At 49.3% G+C, this 19,854-nt stretch overlaps 10 protein-coding genes across 10 annotated transcripts; 2 read left to right on the forward strand and 8 right to left on the reverse strand.

Annotated features, from left to right (window-relative positions):
• Positions 1 to 316: 316 nt before the first annotated feature.
• P153DRAFT_356795 (uncharacterized protein) lies at positions 317 to 2,128 on the reverse strand (the record flags this gene model as incomplete). Its single annotated transcript, XM_033666674.1, has 2 exons — positions 317 to 1,852; positions 1,901 to 2,128. 2 exons carry the CDS (start codon positions 2,126 to 2,128, stop codon positions 317 to 319), a joined length of 1,764 nt encoding a protein of 587 aa, XP_033524546.1.
• A 1,192-nt stretch (positions 2,129 to 3,320) lies between these two features.
• P153DRAFT_269394 (uncharacterized protein) lies at positions 3,321 to 3,614 on the reverse strand (the record flags this gene model as incomplete). Its single annotated transcript, XM_033662894.1, has 1 exon — positions 3,321 to 3,614. A coding segment is annotated over one exon (294 nt), but the record flags the coding sequence as incomplete, so codon positions are not given.
• Positions 3,615 to 4,199: 585 nt separating this feature from the next.
• Positions 4,200 to 5,275, reverse strand: P153DRAFT_366621 (uncharacterized protein). The gene is made up of 3 exons (XM_033668092.1): positions 5,214 to 5,275; positions 5,075 to 5,158; positions 4,200 to 5,021 (listed from the first exon to the last, which is right to left on the reverse strand). Exons 2-3 carry the CDS (start codon positions 5,080 to 5,082, stop codon positions 4,409 to 4,411), a joined length of 621 nt encoding a protein of 206 aa, XP_033524548.1. The 5' UTR covers positions 5,083 to 5,158; positions 5,214 to 5,275; the 3' UTR covers positions 4,200 to 4,408.
• A 405-nt stretch (positions 5,276 to 5,680) lies between these two features.
• P153DRAFT_290245 (uncharacterized protein) lies at positions 5,681 to 6,310 on the reverse strand (the record flags this gene model as incomplete). Its single annotated transcript, XM_033663702.1, has 1 exon — positions 5,681 to 6,310. One exon carries the CDS (start codon positions 6,308 to 6,310, stop codon positions 5,681 to 5,683), a length of 630 nt encoding a protein of 209 aa, XP_033524549.1.
• Positions 6,311 to 6,662: 352 nt separating this feature from the next.
• Positions 6,663 to 10,235, reverse strand: P153DRAFT_385399 (TPR-like protein; the record flags this gene model as incomplete). Its single annotated transcript, XM_033670425.1, has 3 exons — positions 6,663 to 9,687; positions 9,736 to 9,893; positions 9,984 to 10,235. 3 exons carry the CDS (start codon positions 10,233 to 10,235, stop codon positions 6,663 to 6,665), a joined length of 3,435 nt encoding a protein of 1,144 aa, XP_033524550.1.
• Positions 10,236 to 10,445: 210 nt separating this feature from the next.
• Positions 10,446 to 11,927, forward strand: P153DRAFT_366623 (uncharacterized protein). Its single transcript, XM_033668093.1, has 2 exons — positions 10,446 to 10,879; positions 10,930 to 11,927. The coding sequence occupies exons 1-2, from the start codon at positions 10,563 to 10,565 to the stop codon at positions 11,474 to 11,476; spliced, it is 864 nt and encodes a 287-aa protein (XP_033524551.1). The 5' UTR covers positions 10,446 to 10,562; the 3' UTR covers positions 11,477 to 11,927.
• P153DRAFT_264455 (uncharacterized protein) lies at positions 11,677 to 11,853 on the reverse strand (the record flags this gene model as incomplete). The annotated part of the gene is made up of 1 exon (XM_033662854.1): positions 11,677 to 11,853. A coding segment is annotated over one exon (177 nt), but the record flags the coding sequence as incomplete, so codon positions are not given.
• Positions 11,928 to 12,476: 549 nt separating the features above from the next.
• On the reverse strand, positions 12,477 to 13,981 carry P153DRAFT_396491 (uncharacterized protein). Its single transcript, XM_033671484.1, has 3 exons — positions 13,718 to 13,981; positions 13,583 to 13,671; positions 12,477 to 13,526 (listed from the first exon to the last, which is right to left on the reverse strand). The coding sequence occupies exons 1-3, from the start codon at positions 13,913 to 13,915 to the stop codon at positions 12,569 to 12,571; spliced, it is 1,245 nt and encodes a 414-aa protein (XP_033524553.1). The 5' UTR covers positions 13,916 to 13,981; the 3' UTR covers positions 12,477 to 12,568.
• A 90-nt stretch (positions 13,982 to 14,071) lies between these two features.
• P153DRAFT_231776 (nitrilotriacetate monooxygenase component B) lies at positions 14,072 to 15,851 on the forward strand. The gene is made up of 3 exons (XM_033662691.1): positions 14,072 to 14,201; positions 14,256 to 14,592; positions 14,647 to 15,851. The coding sequence occupies exons 2-3, from the start codon at positions 14,537 to 14,539 to the stop codon at positions 15,578 to 15,580; spliced, it is 990 nt and encodes a 329-aa protein (XP_033524554.1). The 5' UTR covers positions 14,072 to 14,201; positions 14,256 to 14,536; the 3' UTR covers positions 15,581 to 15,851.
• Positions 15,852 to 15,955: 104 nt separating this feature from the next.
• Positions 15,956 to 19,369, reverse strand: P153DRAFT_339792 (gramicidin S synthetase 1; the record flags this gene model as incomplete). Its single annotated transcript, XM_033665841.1, has 7 exons — positions 15,956 to 17,710; positions 17,847 to 17,940; positions 17,990 to 18,274; positions 18,327 to 18,430; positions 18,483 to 18,565; positions 18,617 to 18,751; positions 18,802 to 19,369. The coding sequence occupies 7 exons, from the start codon at positions 19,367 to 19,369 to the stop codon at positions 15,956 to 15,958; spliced, it is 3,024 nt and encodes a 1,007-aa protein (XP_033524555.1).
• Positions 19,370 to 19,854: the final 485 nt, after the last annotated feature.

Here is a 19,854-nt window from a genome sequence, read left to right on the forward strand (position 1 = left end):
TTGAGTGGACTGTTTTGAGGATGTGTAGTTTGAGAGAGTTGAAGGCATTCGGCAGACAGCAAGCACAATGATTATCACGTTCCTCTTCTGATTATTCGAGTTTTCATCTGGGGCACGACACAACAAAGGCATTTTCTGGATCAGCAAAGAAGTGTAGATTGATGATAACAATTCCATACATGTGCCATCGCAGATACCATAGTCTAACAAACAACAAAAATGAACAACCGAAAGAAACATCATCCCAGCCGTACATACAAGTGTCGTGCCTTCGAATGCCAACTCCAATGCAGCGTGCTCTTTTCTTTTCCACGTTTCATCCAGCGCCAAGATGGGGAAGAAACTGACTCCATTCCGGTTCTTCGTATACTTTGTCGGGAAGATGCGCGAGGTTTATAAAACATTCTACGATGAGATAGACTCTTGCGGCGATGTAGCACATCGCGGACACAGAACAGAATAGAAGAGACAAGTAAATCCACCGATCGTCCCATAGTGCTTGGCTTCTCAACAGCTTCACCGACTTAAAAGACAATTTAGCTATTCTACAGCGTTCGAAGTCTTTATCTGCCAGAAAGCTCCAGAAGTCGTTAACCCACAGAAGTAGCGCTACAAGAGCGAAGAAGAGTATAGTGAGAGGCAACGGGCTAATGATAACAAAACAGGATACGAGCCAGACTGTCTTTTCGGCCGTAGTACGAAATGGTCCGTTCCAGGCAAGCAGATGACATCCACCATAAATAATGGCAATTATCATTGAGCCTGCTTTCAAGACGTGGTCTAGTCTATGTGCATGGAAAAGTGGAAAGAGTTCCTGGGGCCAGTCAAATCGTTCCAAGATGCCGAAAGAGAGCGAGTCCAAATCGTAGTCTGACGTATATGTCATAGGCGCTATAGGCCTGGAAAGCGCACCTCGGTACTCTTCGCGGTCCCGTCCTCTATTGTCCTCGTCGTTCATATAATTCTGAGCTAGTCGGAAGCATTCTATGTCTGTGGGGTGAAGTTTGATGTATGCGCTGTCGGGAACACCCCTGAGATCAAGACGGAAATTGAAACACATCTGGCCAGAATATAGTCTCAACGGTTGTTCTTCGCTACTCGCAGGAATTGTGATATTATGGCTACTTGGCCACTTATCTTTCATATAATTGAAGTGGTGAATCCTTGCTGTCATGCCCTTGGCACCATGAACGTGGCGTTCATAATTGATAGGACTGTTCATTACCATGGACGCACATATCTTGCGAGTGCGGTCTTCAAAGACATCGATGATGAAGGGTTCCTGGATATCGAGCGGCTTGTTCCACCATGCCGTATATACAACCAGGCAACAAAGGGCATGAAGAAAAGTATTAAGCTCCAGTAGGCTGATGGGAAAGCTCGCTGCCATGCGTCCTACAGTCTGAACAATGAACCAGATTGCCTGAAGACAAACCAGAGTTTTACCAAGATGGTCAGCTTTACTCTTGTCTTTGATCTCGCCTTCTGATATATCCGGGATCAGGTCAGGGTCATATTCAGCAAGTGTGCGCAGAGCTGCCGCCGTCAGCGTGAGTCGTGTTCGGCCTTGTGGAAAAAAGTTCTTCTCCAACTTGCTTGTATCGAATACGAATCCACCCATGAGAGCGAGGTGGCTGTGTGTCTTTGTCCAAAGATGTCTCCGTAGTGGGCCCGCACGCGGTTCTTCAACTTCCACGTTTTGGTCTCGCATTTGAATTCGCTGGGTGTCGTCGTCGATCACAACCGATAACAAAGATTGATCAACCTTAACTTGACGATCTCCGAAAAGTTTGCACATTTTCCTTCTAAGGCTACCTGCGTACCACCACTGCTTACAAGCAATGTACGCGACCTGAAAAACTCGTCAGGGCTGACACTCGCTCATGTGAAGAAGACTCACAAATTCGGGAGCGAATATGCCGATGAGTACCCAAAGCGGCCCTCTCATCAATCTTCGACTCCAGCGCGTTTCCGTGTGATCGGGAATGTTGAGGTGTAACGTCGTCCAAACACAAAGAACAAGCGTAAGAATACATGTGGTCAGGATGCGGAGTGTTCCTCTCTCGTTAGGACCAGATCTCCACGAAGCCGTCTCATTCGCAAGCGATGTGCCGAAAGGTTCCCACATTTTGTAAGCGCAAGGAAGTAACGCACGACGTTAGCAAAATGTGTTGTGAGCAATGTCATCTAGCGGGCGATAGCGACTTATTCAATGTCAGGTTCGAATCGAAATGGCCTGGGCTGTGCAAGTTTCATGGCGCAGTTGTGTAACTGAGTAGTGAGGTTGAGTGACACCACATCATACCCTCATTTCTTGTCGTGTGCCTGTTACATTTCAGCCTACAGAAGTAACTACCTTGACCGGAACCAGTTTTCCAATCATTGTGCTGGACGATTCACCAGGCTGAGCCGAGTCATCGACCCAAATTCAAAGTATTCGCCCCTATGACTTGTCATCTTTGTGGGTCGATTCTGACCTACCTAATCAACTTTCCACTGTCGTACTGCAGAGGGGTGTGATGGAGATTGTGTAACAAGGATCGAAGACCAGATGTCATATCTCGCAAATGATATCTGTTGTGAGGATCAGGTTATCAGTAGCAGAGCTGGTGTGGATGGTATCAGTGTCATTAGTGCCAACCAAAGAATGTTTCCAGCACATGGGATGCGCAAATTCACTCAATAACCTTTACTATAAGTCAATATGCTTCCCAGAAGTCCTCACTGCACATCCGCACTGTGTTGATCGACATGATCCGCTACGCTTGCCTCCCGTTGGTTGCCGGTTGATTCTTTTATATTCTTCATTGACCTTGTCTACTACCGTAAACCTAGATTCTTTCGAGCTGAAACAAACATAGCAGAGACCCCTGGTTGCTTATTATCGCAATGTAAATACCGTTTGTGTTCCGAGAAGAAAACGTCCCGATCGGCGAGCGGGGAGTAGCATTATGCACCACAAGTGATCCCACCGTTCTCCAGTTTCACTTTTTCCTCGTGACTTGTTCGCGTGTCGCGATCCCGAACGCGCCAAAACATGTTCATGTATACATCAGAAGTGTCCATGTCATCGTGTAGACAACTCTACCACTGTCCACTCAGTGACGAGAAGATATTGTGGCGGTATCCGCGACTTCTTCCTTGAGCCTCCCAGGGTGGTAAGAACCCGGGTCCGTAACCCAAGTTCGTGGGACATTTCCGATATGCGGAATAGCACGCACGCGGTACAGTGCGGGGATCAGATCGTTCAGAAAGTCTGTCTCCCTAACGTGAGACATCGTTTGAACTATCTGGCTCATCGTTGGATCTGCGTTAAAAGACCATATGTCAACCATGAGGCGCCGGGCAGGAGACTCCGCAGTAGTTCCGTTGTAGATGATTTCGATACAGTGCATAGATGGAAGCAGCCTTTTTTCCTCAACGAATTCAATCATGGCGTCTATGATGGCGGCTTGGAACTGTTGATCCATGAGCTTCTCCCCAAGGACATATAGGCGAGCTAAGCGCCGTGATGAAGTGGAAGTATCGTCTTTGTATATGATTCGCTTCGTGTATAGCCAGTGGCTGTAGTAGGCGAAATCGACAGGTCGTTCATCAGAGAGATCGATGGGCTTAGGTTCGTTGCGCCACTCGGGCTTGATGGCGGACTTGAAAAACTCCGAGCTGCTGATGACGGCTTTGTGGATATGAAATATCTCGTTCCTGACCACAACTGAGAACGTGTCGCTGGTAAGGCTGGCATAGTTAGTTTGCGGATCCCGTTACATTTTGTTGTTCACTCACTCGAGCATTACCATCGTGAGTTGATCTAACACCGTGGAAAAAGCGCGACAGAAGTTAGGCATACCTGGGCCTACTCCACGCCAAAAGAATGTTGTTGTGGTGAGGATATAGTCTAAGATGTGGGGAATACGGAATTCCTACTATTGGTATGCGAGCGCTTGACGTGACCTTCACCTTGAATCACACCTATGCCGTGACTGAAGTACTATCAATCTAATCAACTTGACGATGGAAGATGGAGAATTTGGATGGGGTGCAGCAGTTTCAAACTTGAATTCATAACCATAGGTTGAGAAGAATCATTTCGAGGATATTTCATTGTGATGCCCCAAGTTTAGTTGTGTACCAAGGATTTGAATGCGTTTGAACATGCCTTAACAAAGAAAGGTAATTCATTCATTCTGTTCCGCCTCTGGCAATATTGTATGACGAATGTGTGAACAAAGCCTTTCATAAGCACAACCTCGAGGAACTCTGAGCTGTGCGCCAATGTACTGGGGCCGTGAAGAGACCGACCTGCTTTGGTCAGCTACACGCTTTCTTTGAAGCATTATTAGATCCTGATGGGTAAGTTACAATCTGCATTGCGCCCATTGTTGTTCTGGTTGGGAGGCTTTCATGGCTATTAGTTTTCGTTCGGCTCGATGGCAACACGGGGATAATAAGAGTCCCTGTTTTCAACCCAAGGCCTCACAACCTTTTTGTTAGGTTTGCTACGCGCCTTAATCATGGCAGGAATGAGATCATCGACAAACTCGTCGCAGGTGGCGGTGCGTAGCTTGTTGATCCCAGACCAACCAGGCATCGCGTTGTAAGCCCAGAAGTCAACAAACAGGCGGCGTGCAAGAGAGTTGGTAGTTATGTTCTGATAGATCCTTCGCACCGCGGCTTGCTGTGGGTAGCTTCCTGTATCAATACTGAGATTTATGATTGCCCCGATGACGGCCCCTTGATACGTCTGGTCGGCAATTTTCTCATCCAGCACGTATAGAGCGGCCAATACCCTATATGCGCTTTCGGTATCTTCAGGCATGGCTACCTTCTTCGTATAGAGCCATTGCTGGTAGCATTCGAAGATAGGCGGTTCTTCGTCTGACAAGTCAATAGGCTTGGAAGCATCATTCCTCCATTCCGATTTTGTTGCATTTGCGAAGAACTCGGAGCTGCTAACCACGGGGTTTCTGTGGAGGTGAAACGTTTCCTGACCAACCAGTACTGGGATGGTTGGCCCGGTCAAGCTAGATCTCTTAACAAGTGCGATGTGAATTTGAACGTAGGCAATGCAACTTACTCAGACATGTTTATGTACACTTCAGGATCTACGAACACTCGCCACGTCTTGTCAGACGGGATCTGATCGGACATGTTGCGATAGCTAGGAGAATGAATTAGTTAGGCAGTCCATATAGCTTGCAGATAGTGACACACACAGTAGATCGATCAGCTGATGGTTGTGCTATGCAGCGCAATGCGAACTTGCAGCGAAGGCAAGTGATAGTGTTGAGGTAGAGCGTTGTATCGAAAGAGAAGTGAGAGAGAGCGAGTCGCACGTCTTACATCATTCGGCTGCCTGACACGTCCTTTGCTTTCATTATCATTTATGACGTATAAAACTACCGCAAAGTCCACTTCTATCTGTATCGCAATGCTAGTACGATAGCAAACAAGTAATCCTGGAACATGAAGGAGAAGAGATAGAATGACAAACTAACGATTTTCAAAAACTATCACCATTAAGACTGATCGAGGACGTTATTCTCACTAATTAACACAGCATCACATCCACCCTATCAGAATATTGGAGAATCCTGTTGAGATGCTGCATTTCGAACTCCATTCAAACTGCTCTACCACACCACCTTCTCCTTCACCGTGACTCCCGCATCCGCCTTCCCCCTCACCGCCCCCCATCAAACCGATACGACTCCGGCAACGCGCGCCACGGTCGCATGACCCTTAGAGGGGGTACCTCCCGCTGCTCAATCAGCATAGGCACCAATTCCTCCAAGAACTCCGTTCCCCTGAATTCCGAAATGTTCTTGAGGTGCAGCCCAGACCAATTGGATGTTGCCATGTATGCATAGAAGTCGACCATGAGGCGCCGCGCAGGTGATCCTCCGGGTGTTCCCTTGTAGATGATGATTATGGCGTCGCTAGCCGGTGTTGTTCTCTTAGAGCCGTTGAACCCGATCATGGTATCGATCACCGCGTCCTGAAATGTTTTATCCATGAGCTTCTCGCCCAGGACGTACAGATGAGCTAGGTGGTTCCAGGTTGCGCCGAGCTCTTCTTTCGCCAGGATCTTTCTGGAGTATAGCCAGTGTCCATAAGCTTCGAAGGTGTCGGGACTCTCATCGGAAAGATCGATGGGCTTGGCTGGGTCGTCTGGGTCTGTCCATTCGGCCTTGGTTGCGTTCTTGAAGAAGTCTGAGCTGCTTCTAAGATGAGTTTTGTGGATGCGGAACTTCTTCTCGCCGACAAGGACTAAGGCTATCTCGCTGGTGAGGCTGTCATGGTTAGCGTGCATCTACATTTCTAAGATGTGGGTGTCCCCAACTCGGGCATTTCAATTGTCTCAGTCGCATCGACTAATGTGGTACGGTGCATTTTCGATGCTGAGAGATCTGACATCTTGACTTAGTTTGTTGACTGTGATGGTGTATCGTTGATGTTGGGAGCAAGAGGATGGGAGCGGCCAAGAAGCCACTCGTGCAACGAGGTCACGAGATAGGTGTGAATATAGCAAAGCAGCTGATGTTTTAACAGTAGTCAGACAAATAAGACATGACAATTCTCGCTACTTGAAGTGATTTATTCAATGGGCCAAGTCGCTTGATGAGGCTCGTCAAACTCTTGTTTCCAGCCCACCCAGTCATCATTTAAGCGCCCTGCACACACTCGACCAATCCCGTCCAACCCTCTCTACACCAAGGCGCAGTGACAATCGCTGTTTGAGCATCCCTCACATCTCCCGTGCTAGCCATGGCTCCCGCCAAGCCAACGGCATTCAGGGATCCATTGGGTGGCGCATTTCTCATAGCTGTTTCCTTCGCAAGGGTACTTGCAAAAACGTCACCCCCAGCCGCATCAGCAAGTTCCGCCCATCCCGTATGTTTCCATGGCGCTAACATGACACTTCGTCTGGCCTGATCGAGCGCTTGTCCATCGCCACCAATGGTAATAGAAATGGCTTCGATAACCTTCTCCACGCGCGCAAGCTGTTCGTCAGTGAGCTTCTTGTCAGCCCGTAAGCGATCGAGATCGTCTTTGATAGCCTCCATGGTCTCCAAGTCATCGTCCAGTACCGTCATGGCTCCAATGAGCGTCAGTAGACCGACATGCCCTTCATGTTTCTCAATGGCGGTGAATAGCTGATCGCGGGCGACTTGCCTCTCATCTTCTCCACCCTTAGCCCAGAGGACCTCCGCAAGAAGACAGATGATGTCTGGATTCGAGCTTGTAACTTCAAGAGAAGTACGGAAGTACGGAATGGCTGCGTCCAGAGCGCCATTGAAGTAGTGTGCTAGGCCAGCGGTGAGTCGTGCAGACAGTTTGACCTTCGCCAGCTGTTCGGAAGACAAAGTGGACTGGCCTGCATCCCCGTCGAATTCAGAAATGAGATCAAGAGCTGTCTCTGCTTCTTCGACTGCACTTTCGTTTGAGCCAGCAGCAAGCAGATTGCGCGCCAAATCCGTCTTGGCTTGTACGACACGAGCAAGTGCAGGGAGCGACTCGGATTTCTCGTACTCTTGCTCAACAGCTTCGGACACGCTTTGTAACGCGCTCACGGCGGCCTCGGGGTTTCCTACACGTTCCAAGAAGAGAGCAGCAAGATGCTTGTGTGGTAGATCGTAGGGAGCCTGATTGTTGAGTTGCTGAAGCGCAAACAGAGGCTGAATGAGGTTGGTGATGTCACTCGTGGCCGAAGGAGAAGAAGCTAGAAAGTCGAACGCTGATACCGCGTACTGTCGTTTGGTGAGGAGTAATGAAGAGTCTGAGAGTTCGAACGCGTGTGTGAAGTGAGACAACGCTTCCTTGGCGTCGCCGAAAAGAAGAGCAACGATACCTTCGCCCACCCAAGCCAGAGCATAGTCGGGATCTTGTGACTGTGCGCGTGAGAACGCGACATGGGCGAGTTCATGATCGTTCTGGAGTAAGTAGAGTGCCCCCAAGTTGGTCCAGGTATGCACGTTTCGATCGCTGAGGTGTAGAGAACGAACAAAAGCATGTTGCGCAACTTTGGGATTCAGGGTTGTTGTGATGACACCGAGTGAATTCCAGAACTCGGCATTTCCAGCTTCCATTTCGATGGCACGCTTGAAACACTTCATGGCTGCTCGGAGGTAAGTAGTCAGCTTTTGCTCATCGTTAGCCTCCTGCTCGAGGCAGACGTGCGCACGATACTCAGTCCAGCCAAGGTTGTACCATGCTACCGCTTGTGCATGGATGTCATGAACACAGCTGGCAATCGCTCGCTTCTGGGCTAGAATCGAGGCCTTGAGCACTTTCGTCAAGCTGGACACCTTGTCCGAGGAGAAAATCTCCAGGTCGCTCTTCCCGATCCCATCAATGTCTTTGTGTGCGTCGAAATCAACACCAACGTCTGAGTCACTGCGCAGTAACTTTTCCACGTTCTCAAAAGGAAACTTGCTCAGCTTCTCTTGTGTCCAACTGAACAAACTGCACGCATCGCCCACGGCTTTCCACAAGTTGAACGCATCAGGTTTGTAGTCAATGATTGTGACAGCCACCTCGATAGCCCTCACACCGCTGTCAACCGCTTCTCCATAGAAGCCAGTTTCAACACAATTCCAGCCTTTCTCGACAAGCGTCTGAAGTAGAGCGATCGAGACACCGAACTCCTTTGGTCTTTGAGACAGAACTGCCTCATACCCTTCGAGCGCTGTGTTGTACTCGCTCAGTTCGCGATTGACATTCGCCAACATGTATTTCGTGAACCAGCTCTCACCGTCGGTCTTCTTTAGCACGACACCATCAGTTGGGTTTTCCGCGTAGTTGAAGGCGCGTGAGGCGGAGTTGTATCGCCCAGAATTGTGGTAGCTTTCGCCGAGACCAACATATGAGTAGTAGTCATCAGGACTGATACGTAGCGCCGATAGGAATGACACGACACTCTTCTGGTATTCTTGCTTGTTCATCTGGACGACACCAAGCGACGAAAACGGCCAGCTCACACCCTTCCTTTTCGAGCCCGGCACCTGTCGAGCTTTGCCGGAGTCGACTACTCGTTGGGAGACTGCTTCGACAATGTCCCATTCGCCTTGATTGGCGAAAAGCCTAGCCAAACGCTCCGCTGCGACGATTTCGGACGGGGACAGCTCGAAAGCCTTCTGAAAACACTGCCTTGCTCTCTTCTTGTCTTTGTTGTAATCTTCGTAGAATATGCCCAGCAGCGTATATGCAGGTGCATAGTTCGGGTTTGCTTTGATCGCAGCGAGCAGCTTTGCGTAAGCTCCTTGTCGGTCTTTTCTTGCGGCCTTGGACGGATCGAGTTCCCATATGCAAACACCTATTCTATAGAGTGTCTGTGCTCGGAGTTCTCTGCCACGCTGTTTCGAGGCGTCCAATTGCGGGTAGTCGAGATAGCCTTGAAGCTTGTCTAGTCCAATCTTGTACTCGCCACTCAACGCCTGACACCACGCTGCCTCGGCACCAATGCGTCCATTCGAAATGTCCTGTTGCAAAGCCTGGTCGAGGAACGCATAAGCCTTCTCGTACTCCTCCTCTTCCTCCAGAATCAAGCCAAGTCCAATGAGAGCTGAGGTGAATTGCGGCTTGCGTTTGATCACTGATTGGAATATTTCTTTGGCTTCGGGATGATTCTTTGGGGCCTGGTAGTAAACCAGAGCTGTCGCAAGAGTACTACTCAGTGCGTCCAAGGTTCTACTCTTGTCAACATTGCGATTGCAAATGGACACTCGAATTCATTACCTCTGGAATGACAGGTCGGTCTTTTTAGCTTCGGCAGCTGCGAGCTTCAACCCTTTTCTGGTGCATTCAACAGCGCTCTCGTACTCTTCCAACGAGAGATAGTAGTCCCCTAACAAACAATGTGCAAGTGGTGATTTTCTAGCTTCCAAGATGCCTTCCTGTGACGGCGTTAGCAAAGAGAAGGGATGTCTCATGATCTCAAAACAAAGTATACACAAACTTTCAACACGGAGGAGATTGACACATACAGTCATCAACACTAGACAGTCTTCTTGTGATACAGGAACATCTGGGTTCAATGCTATTCCGCCTTCGCTCAAATCTGGCGAGGATGGCTCGTCATCTGTGTTTTCTGAGAGTGGATATTTCGATGCGCCACTGCTGAGATAACCCGTGATAACTTTGGCGAGACCTTCAGTCGGGAAGAATTCGACGAACTGCCGTAATGTCGCTATATCGAGATCCAGCAGGTCGTGAGCACTGTCCGCGTGTGACGCCATGGCGGCGAAGAAGCCTTGAAGCTATCAAGAGTGAAGCTGAATAGAGTTCCGGAGGTGTTCAAGGAAGAGTCGCAAGACGTAGAAAGGATGAGCAGGGGTGCAAAAGAGTGACAAGACACTAGCAGGCGATGCGACAGAATGGTTGACGTGGTGTTTGTCTTTCTGTAGGGCTGCATTGAAGGTCCCCGCTAGCGCACGTCATTGATCCGTCTTCGAGATTCCAACAAACCCCTCCGAACTCTGTCTCACCTCCAAATGGCATATCTATAACCCAAAGCTCCGCCGCGGTAGGACGGCACACCCTTTCGCTACCTTCATAGTATCGCCATGTCCACCAAAACGGCGCTCAAAGCCGCCAAGGCTGCCATCGATTCAAAGAAATGGGATGAGGCTAAGGAGCAGGCGAACACAGTGCTCGAGAAGGACCCCAACAACTACTTCGCGAAGCTATTTTTGGGACGCGCAAACGACGCACTAAGCAGAGTTGATGAGGCAGCCAAGGCATACAATGACGCGACAAAGATCAAGCCTGACGATCCGCAAGCATGGCTGGGACTGAGGGGCATGTACGAGGCACTGGGTCCGTCGAAGGTGGATGAGAACACAGATGTGGGGCTCAAACTTGCCGAAATCTACATGAATGTGTACGCACTCTACTGCGATAGACCTAGGAACTCACAGCTAACGGCTCCAGCGACGACGCGCATCGATCTCAGTCCGCAATCGATAAGCTCGTAGACCTCGCCCGCAAACACGGCACAAAGCCCCAGTATGCGCGTGCCCTCGCTACCCAACTTCCCTCCTCGCCAGTCTACTCCTACCTCGAAGGCCGACTCCCAAATCCTTCTCACACGTTGACGCGTATCGCCGAGATCCACGAGACTCAGGAAACGCAGGATATCAAGAGGTTGATTGCGGAGCGGAAAACGCGTCTAGGCGCGACACTCGATGGCACCACCAAGGAAGTCAAGAACGAGATCTATGGGAAGAGTCCGCTGGAAGGTATATACGAGGAGATCATCAATTGGACAAATGATGATGAGCTGCGGAGAGAGTACGAAGAGAAACTTCTGGAGAGGGCATATGATACCCTGCTCTCATTACCTTCCGGCGAGAAGGCGGAGAAGAGGGACAAGGTGATGAAGCTGGCACACGACATGGTAGTTATTCGACATCCCTACCTGCTCGCATGGCAGATAGAGTTGGATTGGCGCTCGGCGTTGGAGGTGGAGGCATACTGAACTTGAAGGTCGCAAGCACACGGGTGCATCGCAGAACGAATGACGCTCTGGAAGTTTTAGAACGAAGACCAATGCACCATAGGAGGACATGCTGTAGATTCGCATGTCAAATCTCAACCTGCAGAGACAGTTTGTATTCCCTGAGCCCGAAAACGCCATCCATGCAATTTGCTCCCAACTCAAGATCCTAAAGCTCCAACAACCCGGCTCTTCTCCACCTTGGAAAACAAACTCCCACCCTGCTTGAGCGCGTGAATCAACATCGGCACACTGCTCGCCTTGAAGTCCTGCGCCTCGCGCACTTTGTCTAGGTCGTCTGCTAGCTCCGTTGTGATTTTACGCAGGTATATTGTGTTGAACTCGTCTTCCTGGCGCTGGGCTTGCGATTTCGATGCTGCGACGACCGGCGCTCGTGCTGGTGTTGGCTCAGGCGAGGACTCTTTATCGGCGTCGCGCATGGGTGTATCAGACGACTCTGGTGCGGGTGTCGAGGTTGAGCTCGACTTTGGCTTCTTGTCCTTCTTCTCTTTCTTTTCCTTCTTTTCCTTCTGGGACGACTTGGATGGAGTTGCGACGGATTCTGGCGCGGGCGATGCGGACTGGTATTTCATAAGCACATGTTCGTCGCAGGGACAATGTGAATCTACCTTGATATCTTCCACTACTGCGACGGATTCCCGACTCTTCTTCGTCGATACATCGCTGTCGCTGTCGCTTTCGCTCGACGAAACTGCGCTGGTCGTAAGTAACTTGGCTTTTGTGTCTGGCAACATACGCACTGTCGAGGCGCGCCTTCCTCTTTCTCTTGCGCTTTTCAGGCCCTTTTGGGTAGTTCTGTATCGCCATTGTGGTGGTTTGCTGGGCGTTGCGCTTGGAAAAAGTTCGAGACCAGCAATGGGATTATCTTATCGGCCCGGAGTTAAGGTTATGGCTAATCTCCGGTGTGCACTCGCGACACAGTCGCGACAATCATGACGCCTCAAATCTTTGCTTGTAACATCCAATAACTACAGTCATATTGCTCAGATATTTACATAGCCCAGACTCGATACTAAAACACAGCTGTTTCGTGGTTTCGTTGAAGGTACACATTTAAAGCCTTGACCTCAGCTCGTAGTCGCTGTCATGATAGACACTTCCTACCTGTCGGTACTCATCCATCTTCTTTCTTTTGGCAATTTTGTCTTCCCTGGTTAACATCTCAGAGAGCACGTTCATGATGACTGATATCAGCACACCCATAGCAATCAACTGACCCGAATCCCAGATGATGTACTCGGTGTTGGGAGATCCAATCCAGCCCGAACGCTTGACCCATTCTCGCGTTTGGTACACACGCGCCCAGCACACCACAGATGTGACTGTCGGAGGAAGTAGCATATATGCCCAATACGTAACAGTGACAAACGCACGAAATCTCTTCCATTTCTCGGGCACGTGGTTTCTTCTCTCCGCGAACCGGATGGGAATAGAGGCGTGCGCAACAAGGAAGGCGATAGCCAACGTTATAAAGAACCATCTCTCAATCGGCCATGTATCCAATTCTCCGAAACCAATATCAGCTCTGCTTTGCCTTGCTTGTTCTTGCGCGTGTGATCGTAGATCAGACTCGAGCAAGCAAGCTACGGGGAGCAGAATCGCGCTGTCATTTCGAGTATTGGGTGGCGGCCAGTCAGGCGCGTAGTTTGCTTTCCTGAATATCGTGAGGCCGACCCCGACGAAAGCTCCGAGCGATAAGATCAGTCGAAATGCTGCCGCGAGCGGATTGCGCCAATACGTTCGTATCAGCGCGACCGAGAAGGTCATCACGGACAAGGCAATCATCATTTGGTTCACAGCCACAGTGAAGTGGTAGCTCGTAAGTTGGCATTTGCTTTGACCAGCAAAACCAAGAAGAAAGGCTCCAACGAAGATAGTCTGCGTGTCCGACACTCCGAGGATAAAGGTTCGTCCAGCTGCTCGGAAGATACCTTTCTTTCTTTTCTTCGGGTTCAGCTCATCGGGGTCGTTGACTGGCGACTCTTTGAAATAAGCAACAATACCAGAGTTACTGTTTGTGCCAGATGGTAAGTACAAATCCAGAAATGATCTCAAATGATAGCTTACGGAGCAGTGGATCTTGTTAGGATCTCGACAACTACAAATAGCAGGGCACAAACAACAACACCGAAAAACAAAAGCATTGCGAACCATATCTGCTTGGGTCAGCAGTGATGAACTGCAGGGCAGCTTTCAACTTACGCCTATTCCCGCTATGCCTGGCATCGGCTTCATCGCCCCTCTGGTGACATTGCCAATGGAAATGAGTTGCTGATCAGTCCCGAACGTCAGATTGCAAGTCTGGCCCAAATCGATGGCTTCAGCCTTGCAAGCTTCTACCACAGTGAATTGGAATCCGCCTTCCGCCTCAACCTTCAAGAAGCCAAAGCTGTTACCCATTGATATCGTTTATAAGACTGATCTTTAAGTGATTGAGGGTGTGCTGATCACGTTTGGAAACACAAGCCCAGCTCCAGGGGGCAAGCTACTTATACATGATTGAGGCATCAACAAGGCTACGGGGCTGAGCTGGTTGGAGATGTTGCCAAGTCTGCAAGGCAGAAAGTCACGACGCATGGTTGGCCGCCGCAACTTCTGAGGCTGAGACACTACATGCAATTGCAGCTCATTCGAAGGACTATGCATGAAGGACTATGTAGAAGGGAATACTGACGTCACTATGCTGGTAAGCAATGCATCGACTTTGTCAAGTGTCAACGGTTTGACAGTGCAGAAATAGTATCAAGCTTCGTTCAGTATTCCCCCAGTTTGCTGATGAGGAATTACGCCCTATACATGTATTGTCGAAGTCACGATGCCGCCATGTAGATTTGACCGAGACTAGCCGCAGTTAGCCGATGCGAGTAAGCTAACCAAGCAGTAGAGCATTTGTACATCATCTGTACATAACTTCAAGAATCCCTTTGCTTTCAGCCTTACACGTAAACCGTCAAGGATTACCGTTGTATTGCGTCAAGGTGTCTGCAACTGCGATAATACATACGCTGTGTCTTCCCGAAGATGAGAGCCATGGCTTGGTCTACGGCAAAGGCTAACATTGTCCACATGTTGCAAAGGTAAATTGTACATCGGACTTTTCGTACACTCAATAGTATTAACCGACTAGAAAGACCAACACGCCTCACGTTGTCAGCAACTCGAAACTTTGCATCCAAACCAAACCCTGGTCGTGTAGAACAGGCGTCCACCGCCGAACAAAGCCATCACATCGCGGGTGACATTATAAACTTTGCCAAAATACAAGCCACACGTCCTGACTTCGATCACTCGAACACGCCCATCGAAGTCACAAAACATCCCAATCCGAACTGGCGATATGGCGACGGTGTCAAAGGCTATGACCCAGCCAAAACCCATGTGGAAGTCGACCCCTATGAGCCGAATCGATCGATGATCCGCAACTACCGGCTGCTCGTATCTGGCATTGCACCTAGGCCGATAGGTTTCATCAGTACAGTGTCTGAAGACGGCGCCACCAAGAACCTCGCCCCTATGAGCTATTTCCAAGTCATCGATCACGATCCACCGATGTTTGTCATAGGCTTTTCTTCGCGTACTGGCCGAGTCAAAGACACATATCGTAATCTGAAAGAAACGGGAGAATGCGTCATCAACACAGTTTCCGAGAATATGATCGAGGCAGTCAACGCAACATCTATAGACGCCCCGTATGGTGTGTCCGAATGGGATATTGCTGGACTTAATGAAGCACCTTCTTCTACCGTACGTCCATCGAGGGTCCAGGAATCGATATTCTCCATTGAGGGCAAAGTCGCCGATGTCAAAGAGCTCGGGGAATATAAGCAAGATGGAAACAGCGTCGCGAGCATGGTTTTGATAAAAGCTACACGATTTTGGGTGAGAGAAGATGCTGTGGATGAGGACCTAAGCCATATCGACTTGAATGTCTTGAGGCCTGTGGCTCAGCTTGGCGGGAAGTCGTATGGACGCATTACATCGACGTTCGAACTGCCGCGAGAACGTTGGAACGACGACGTTGCGAAAAAAGTGAAAGAATTGAAAATATCCAGAAGAAATGCTTGAATCACGCCCTTCGTCAGTATCCTGCGAGAACGTTGACTACGATGGGAAGAAATGTTAGCTACTCTGGCGTGTATCTCGCTTGTGATACTATTGAAATGTTCCTCTGAAACAACAACAGACACTTCAAAGTTGGTTGTTGAGGGAGACCGAGTCTATAAAGCTGGTGCAACCTCGCCGGACCATTATCATGCCAAAAGCAATTTTACAAGACCAGATGGGTGTATAGACAATCTCTATTGTATGATTCTAATAGACCAAATGCTTTCTATCCAAAACTCCCACAATCTATCATCTTAACTATCGAACCAGGATCTCAATCTTACAATTTTGAACAAATTTAGAACAACGTCCACTCGAATCATGTTAGATCTTGCACTACGAATCAAAGATCGCACCATATGCGGGAACACCCCTTGTCTCTAGCGCATACACTACCTCGGTCGTGAATCTCTTGTTCGAAATGATTATTACCGCCTCTGCGCCGCTCTCCTTCCAGAGTTTGTAAGCGAGAAGACTCATATTCGGTTTGCCCATAGTCCTCGTATTCCAGATGACTGCGCGGGGATCTCTTTCAAGAACGTTGTTTACGATCTCTTTCCCAAAGGTTTGCTCCGGGTTGGGTGCTGTCCATAGGACGCGGCAGGAAACCTTCTTTGCAAGTATCACAGGGAGACATGGGCCTATGCCGGAACCAGTAGCAACGAGAACAACAGAACGGAACAAGGTGTTGACGCGCATAACGCCGCAGGTGGGCATGCCGCGAACCCATATGTGAGTTGGGGCGCGCTCAATCGTCCGCCCTGTGAAGTCACCTGCCCTACTGACAATGACTGAGAAGCCTTTGCCATTGGGATTGGCAATGGTAGCAAAACCGTGCCAATCGACCAATGGGCGCTCGGCCAATCGTACAGCTGAGCCGGGAACAGGTGTAGCGTAGTCAAACCAGAGGCGCGCAGCATGGGTGGAGAGAACCTCTGACCTAATAGCGACTTTGCGGAGGAAGATCCACGGAAATATGACGGCCATGGAAGCGACAGTGAGGAGCCAGATAGATGGGGAATGAAGGTACGCCTTTGACGGTGCAACACCCGGGCTGAGATCTTTGGTTGCCAGGAACGTTTGAGTCCATAGTAGGATGAGAACCGTCCAACCACCGAATCGGTGAGTAGTCTCCCAGATATTGTGGTGCTTTGCACGAAACTTCGCGTACGACATCGAGCCCATTGTGACAAGAATTACCAGGATCAGATAGGAGAGTACCGTCGGAGCTAAGGAGATACGCCTTTCTTCTTTTGCCTTTGCGAGCTCGATACTAGCTCCAACAGTGAAAATTGCAAACCAGGTCGTCGCGGCAATAGCACACCCGCTGTGAATGCCGCCGATGTGATAAATCTTGGCACATTCACGACGAACAAAGAGCGGCAGCCATGTTGGAACAGAGCTGAACACGGTGAAGAGGAAGTTGACAACGGGTTCCGAACGCATTAGTACAGCCATGCAGAGGTTGCTAGCCGTCGCTGTTGCAATATCGCCGAGTACCCATTTGGACTTCTTGGCCATCTGGTAGATGAGGAAGCAAGCAACCGCGACGTTGCCGAGAACGACGATTGACATAAAACGTCGATATAAAATGAATGCTCGGTATCGAAGCCACCTCTGGCCATGGATACCATTCTTGATTGGCAGTATCTCTGGAACATCGGCGATGCTGGGGTCTGATGATGGACTTTTGAGATCAGACATGATGCTTGGGATCATGAACGACCCTTTCTCTGAGTCTCCGGAGGTGATTGGGGATGAGTTCGTGAGTGGCAACGGTGCCGCCATGCGTTTCAAGTCCTTGGTAGCGACCAAGGCATTGCTCATAGGCGCTGGAGTCAGGTCCGCAGCCGAGTCCTCTCTGCTCACATGAGGGCAGAGTGCGATGAGTTTGTTCTTGTTGACTTTGCCATTGTGAGTGAGGGGAATGGCGGTTACGTAGTTCAGCTTATCTGGAACGGAGTAGTACGGGAGATGCTGGCGGATGAATGCGTCCAGTTCTTTCTCATCGACACGTATCTGAGCAGTGTAGAAACCGTGAAAGACGTTTTCGACCACCATGGCAGAAGCTCTAGCGATGCCCGGGAATTTCTGAAACCCGTTAGTGAACATCCACGGTACCATGAGGAGGGCCACATACTTCGATGACAGCTGTGACACCGTCCAGCTCAACTCGAAATCCCTGGAGAAGTCAGAAACGAGATCTACAAAGTATCAGGTTACGCACTTTTATCTTGACCTGGTCATCATTTCGGCCAAAGGTTTCTAGGCTGCCGTCTTCTCTCCATCTCACGATATCCCCAGTATTGAACATGAGTGACCTGAAGATACATTAGCAGCTGTAAGACCGTAGTTCTATGTGATGCTCACCCATCGTTGGCGAATTTATCGGATTTGTAGCGGTCCGATGTAAGTTCAGGCAGATTGATATAACCCCGCGACACACCTGCTCCACCAACCCACATGAGGCCTTTCGAGCCGACCGGCACTGGACTCTCATCATCGTCCAAGACGTAACAAGACGTGTTTGGCAGAGGTTTGCCAATGGATAATGATTGCCCTGGGATGTGCTGGTGGGCCGAGTTGAGAATAGTGACCTCGGTGGGACCACAAATGTTGTAGTAGCACGACCCTTCTGCCCATTCGTCCGCTAGGCTTGCAAATGGTCAATACGAACGCAGTGTAATGATTAGAGTAGATGACTTACGATTGAGGACATGGCTCTCCGCCTGTAACAATTGTCTTGATGTTGGGGAAATCCTTGCGTCGATAGTGTGAAAGTATTGATGGCGTAGAGATCAATGTCTCAATCTTCAGAGGTCAGCGATTGCATGCCGCATGTGATGGTTTATTCAGTTCGAACCTCTTGAAGCGTGGCTACCCAATCTGATCCGCGCATGTGGAGGGTTCCACCATTCATGAGACAGCCGAGGATCTCCCATGCACCTGGTGATGATGTTAGGATGACTAAAGCAATGAATGACAGAATATACGTACCCAAATCGAAGGCAATGTTGAGTACTTGAGCGACCCTAGTTCCGATGGTAATACCCAAGTTGGCGGGTTTTAATAGCAGGGCGTTCGTAACGTTGCCATGCGAGACATCCACTCCCTTGGGTTTGCCTGTACTTCCTGGAGAGATTGTTAGCCGTTACACTGCGTCGATTGTAAATAGGATGTACCTGATGTGTAGATTGCATATGCACCATCTGTTAAAGAGATATCTATCTTGGGTCTTTCATTTGAGTAGAAAGCACCAACATCCATGCCAAGCGCAACAATGATAGTATTTGTTTTCGAAAATCGTCGAACTTTGTCCCAAAATTGAGGCAAGCACAAAACGAAGCGAGTCTCTGTATCAGTAATGATGTGCTGAAGCGCTTGCTCTGATACCACTCCACCGTCCACTGGCACATACTGGCATCCCGCTTTGAGGATTGCAAGGATGCCAATGAGCATCTCAAGAGACCTCTGAACAACCAAACAAACTCGTTGTTTAGGTTGAAGTCCTGATTCAATCAGGTGGTGAGCCAGTCTATTGGCGGCTATATCTAATTGCTGATACGTGATCGTATTCTTGCCAAACTTGGCTGCGATTGCTGTAGGTGCATTGTCCACAACCCCCTCAAACGCTTGGTGTATCAGAGAATGAGGTACTGGAAGAGATGGGCCGCGTCCATATTGAGAAACGAGGGCCTGGTCTCCTGTGGAAAGGCCAGAAAGCGTTGTGAGACACTGTTGAGAATTCATAGTGTAACACCGGTTCAAAAGAGTACGGCAAGAAAACTTTGATATTGAGCCAGATGCTGAAACATCTGTGGCCTTTTGTATGCTTGATGAATGCAATGTGGATACTCTTTCTAATCTGTAGCCAGTACTCCTTTCCACCATGATATCACTCTCCTGTTCGATTAGTGACGTATTCGACAGTCGTACTGATAGGAGGTTGTAACTCCTGCCCATTGTAGTTATCACAGTCCCAATGTATCGGTGGTGTATCTTATGTGAGTACTGATAGCAAAGCCAGGAAACGCCACGAAAGTAGGGTGATCCGCAGTAAGCCAAGTAAAGACCCTGGACATTCCAAGGTTCTCCATCTCGGTGGTTCTCTTGAAAGCGTATAGTTGCTCGAAAGGTCCAGGGGTCATTTGCGATACAGATGGTAGAGAGTGACTGGGTAGCGTAGAGAATGTGGAAGGTGTAGTTGTGACTTTTGACACCTTGCTCTTACAGCC

This window comes from Dothidotthia symphoricarpi (assembly GCF_010015815.1).
Source record: "Dothidotthia symphoricarpi CBS 119687 unplaced genomic scaffold P153scaffold_9, whole genome shotgun sequence".
NCBI classification, from domain to species: Eukaryota; Fungi; Ascomycota; class Dothideomycetes; order Pleosporales; family Dothidotthiaceae; genus Dothidotthia; species Dothidotthia symphoricarpi.